A 4,360-nucleotide genomic window follows, 5' to 3' on the forward strand; every position below is an offset into this window, starting at 1 on the left:
AGGGAAAAATGTTGGGAAAGTTGGAAAAGGACGAAAGAGAGAGAAATGAATGTCATAGTGAATGCAGACAGTGATAAAGTGGATCCCATGATTGAACTGTATAAAGAAGCTGAAAACAGAATGAGAAACTCCAGTGATAAAACAGGGGAAGCACATTCCACTTGCAAGATCCCGCCAGAGAACTCTGAGCTGTGTGATCATGGATGGACACATAACCATGTTCAGCACTTGAGTAAAGGAATATTCTATTCCTTCTATCCCAATAAGTTTCGCAGTGCCCTCTTTATATCTTTATTCCTAAGGCTGTAGATGAAAGGGTTCAGCATAGGAGTGACCACACTGTACATCACGGAGGCTCTTGCAGTTGACTGTGAATTTTCTGTTGAAGCAGAACTGAGGTAAACACCCAGGCCTGTGCAATAGAATAAAGAGACAACTGATAGGTGAGATGCACACGTGGAAAATGCTTTGTACTTCCCTTGCAGTGATGAGATTGCACGAATGGAGGAAACTATCTTGGAGTAAGAGTAAATGATGCCCATCAGGGGACAGCAAGCCCATAGCACAGCTGCCAAATAGATAACCACATCGTTGGGAAGGGTGTCAGAGCAAGCATGGTGTACAACTTGATTAAGTTCACAGAAAAAGTGTGGGATTTCCAAGTCTGTACAAAAGGAGAGTCGCAATGTCATTAAGCTTTGTGTTGTGGAATGAAGGATATTCATGATCCAGGATGCTAGGACCATCAGCACACAGAGATGAGGGCTCATGAGGACAGTATAATGCAGAGGGTGGCAGATGGCCACATACCTGTCATAGGCCATCAAAGTCAGCAGAAAGATTTCCAACCCTGAAAAGAGTATAAAGAAATGCATCTGGGCAATGCAGTTCCTATATGTGATGACATTACTTTGTGTGTGTATATTCACCAACATCTTCGGGACAGTTGTAGATGTGAAGCAGACATCCACAAACGATAGGTTGGACAGGAAGAAGTACATGGGTGTATGCAGGTGGGGGCCTAAAATCGTTGCCAGGATGATGAGCAGGTTCCCAAGCATGGTGACCAAGTACATAGCCAGGAATAGCACAAATAGGAAAGGCTGCAGTTTTGGGTTCTTTGAAATTCCAAGAAGGAGAAAATGTGAAATTTGTGAGTCGTTCTCTGGGCCCATTTAGTGGATATAACTAATGAAAAGAGAGAGGGCATGAAAATACGTGACAACCTCACTTCTACCTCCAAACTTAATGTGCTCTTTTTTTGAAACCCATCAACTCCACTTAGTGCTGCAAGTATATGTCTGGGTGTTGGACCATCCTCTGCATCACTGGTAACCTCTAAGGGGTAGGACACTCAGAGAAGATTGACTCTTCCTCTTCTAGCAGCCATTAGTTGCCACTAGATCCTCAGCTTGGGGTGGGATTTTGTGTGCTGAGTTTCTGCCTGACTGATATTGTGAGGGTCCTTCACATGCAATTTAACTTATTATTTTTTAACTCTTGTCTCTCTACTGGGCGAAAGCACACCAAAATGCATATTCCTATGATGCCATGGATCAACCTTTACTGAGCCTTATCCCACAACTCTTTTAACCTTTTTTCTGTTAAACTCTGTTCTATTCTCTGCTTTTGAGATCAATGTCCATGGGGAACTCAGTTATTATTTCTCATTCTGTGGGGAACAAAACCACACAAATGGGTATAGACCTATCAGTATTTTTTTTTTTATTCACAAGGGCACACAAGGCAGATCTCTGTTTTTACTTCCCAATGTGAGTGCATCTTGAGTTGTTTGGCCAGATCCAAAGGGCATAGTGTGGTTCTCCCTGTTGCTCCATACAACATGCAAAGATGCCCCCAGAACATGTCCTATGAACTCTTAGGGCATGTGTGTAGCTTCATTTATTCCATTCTGCTGTGACTAAACCTCCTAAAGTGAGATCTGCATGAGCAGACACTCCACTGTTTTGCTTATCTTGAAGTTTCACTGTGCTGTGTGAATATTTCTGCATTACATAGAATAAAAGGAAAGAAAGGGTATGGGACATAGCAAGAATGTCAAAGGAAAAATGCAAAATCCAGTGAATTACAAACAACAGAAAACAGGCTTAACCAAAATCGAATGTGGCTGTGGCATCAGTAATTAGGGTAAAGACCATCTATAATACTAATAACCAAATGTTACCTGTGGAGATTGCTGATATACTTGACAATAAACTACACTTAAAAGAATGCAATGCACAATAGTCCACTCAGTGTGTGATCTACAGCAGAAGTTTAGTACATAATGATCTCAAGGTATATGTGCATTTAACATATGACAATGTTGTATCTTAATGGAGTTAGAAAAGCTTCAATGCTTAAGTAAAAATTGGCATCAGTGGCAATCTTACAGAAGGAACAAAAAATTGGTCCTCTAGTTCACATATCTTAGAAAAATTAGGGAAATTGTGACATCATTATGAAATTAAACAGTAAATTAGATGGGAACATAAGGAGATGTTCATGGTAGATAAAATCATCTTAACTAATGTGAGAGATGCATAGGTAAGATGATAGAAACATTTCAGCAAAATAAGAGAAGCACTCCAAAGGTATATAAAGTGTAACTGGAGATTACACTGAAGCTATGGCAACTAGAAAACATCTAATATAATAAAAATTTACTCTAAGCAGATGTCCAGCTCAAAATACAGACATACCATTTACTTTGTTCTATAATTCTCTGCATGCAGTACCCAATTTCTCTTTTCCATCTAATTAACCACAGAATCTTTAACACATATACTACCCAGCCACCTGAAGCTTATCAGCTCCTCTCCTGATTAGGCTCCATTGCCATCAGTTCACCTTCAGTGTAGACCCTGCCCCACTGAGTTCAGTGTCCCTTTCCCCTTCCATTATGGTGAATATACAATTGAGTTAATCAAACAAGCCAGTAAACAGCCATAGCCATCTGGCATCTCTGAGATGCTCTGGATTGATTCTAAGGTAACTGTGGTGAAATGATTTTTCTTCACTGTCTCAGGATTTTTCCTGCCATATTAGCCATGTTTCCACACTAACCTGGGTGGTTTAAAGATGGGAGGTCTCTTTGTGGAATTCTAAATTCTCCAAATGGTTGACAGTGGAGACAAAAGCTATATAATAAGATGAGACAGTAAGACTAGATCAATCTTCATTCCCTGAGTCAATGGTGGTGACGCCAATGCAAACAGTCATGTTCTGAGCAGAAAGAGGTTACACATGCTGAGGGAATGTAGAAGGGATATATTTACATCTTTGAATGTCTGCTCATTAGGTACATTTCACTGTTTCTCTTATGATTTCATGTCTGGGAACAACATTTCCCAATGGGATGTTTCTATGCACAGAGAAAGTTTTTCTTGCTGATTGTCTTTTACGATCTGCCTCTGAGTGATGTAATCTCTTGATACCATATCAACACCCTCAATGAAATTTTGCTCAACATCTAACACTAAAGAACCACTTTTAATTGGATCTCATGGCCTTCACTCATGCTGAGGACATAGCCCCCAATGTCACCAGAATTTGAACTTCTTACGTATTCTGTAAAGGGCTGATTTGTCATGTCTTAATATAAAAGCATGATCAACATGATCCTTGGCTTCATGTACCTTTTTACAAAACACTTAACTTTGGAAATATTCAATGACTGAACACATGTCTTTACATTATCCTGAGGGACAGGAACTTTACTTTCTATGTATTATAGACTCTGTTCCTTGTGGTCTGTACTGATATGGACTTTTTTCTGATATAGTGTGAATGGGACTCAAAAAGTTATGTGATCTTCTAGTTGGACTCACTCAAACTGCAGTGTTAACTCTTCTTGGGAAGATGAGAGCAAACATCTATCTATTCACTTCAGGTTGGGCACTGGCAACAGATCCATTGATTGAACTTTTCCTGAGGAAACATGAACACATCACTACCCCCTCTAGACAAAGTCACAAAGAGAGACCAGATTATAACTATATGTATTTCTGTTATCTATCCATCATTTCTACCTATTTTGAAATTCACAGTAAATTTTACTAGTATCAGTGTAGTATCATCACTCTATTACACTGCACATAGTTTTGTCTAATTGTATTGTCAGTCTATAACTACACCACTGTGAACATACCCCATCTCATCTACCTATATTGTTGCATTGCATCACAAAACCCTATGTGTACACAATTTTTCCTGTAGCTTCCAGCCTCCACCCATTATTTTACTCTTTACTCATATGAAGTCAACAATATTAGTTTCCACATTTGACTAAAAGCTTGTAGTTATTTTTCTGTTTCACTTCTTTTACTTAATATCATCTAATTTCATCCACCTGCTCCAG

General features: G+C 39.3%; 1 protein-coding gene across 1 annotated transcript; it reads right to left on the reverse strand.

Moving 5' to 3' along the window:
• Positions 1-254: 254 nt before the first annotated feature.
• LOC118572517 (olfactory receptor 7A17-like) lies at positions 255-1,175 on the reverse strand. Its single transcript, XM_036172225.1, has one exon. The coding sequence runs from the start codon at positions 1,173-1,175 to the stop codon at positions 255-257; it is 921 nt and encodes a 306-aa protein (XP_036028118.1).
• Positions 1,176-4,360: the final 3,185 nt, after the last annotated feature.

The sequence above is a fragment of the Onychomys torridus genome, chromosome 22, assembly GCF_903995425.1.
Source record: "Onychomys torridus chromosome 22, mOncTor1.1, whole genome shotgun sequence".
NCBI lineage: Eukaryota > Metazoa > Chordata > Mammalia > Rodentia > Cricetidae > Onychomys > Onychomys torridus.

Bases quoted from the DNA above. Each gene is read 5' to 3' on its own strand.
- LOC118572517 (XM_036172225.1), bottom strand. From the start codon at position 1,175: ATGGGCCCAGAGAACGACTCACAAATTTCACATTTTCTCCTTCTTGGA.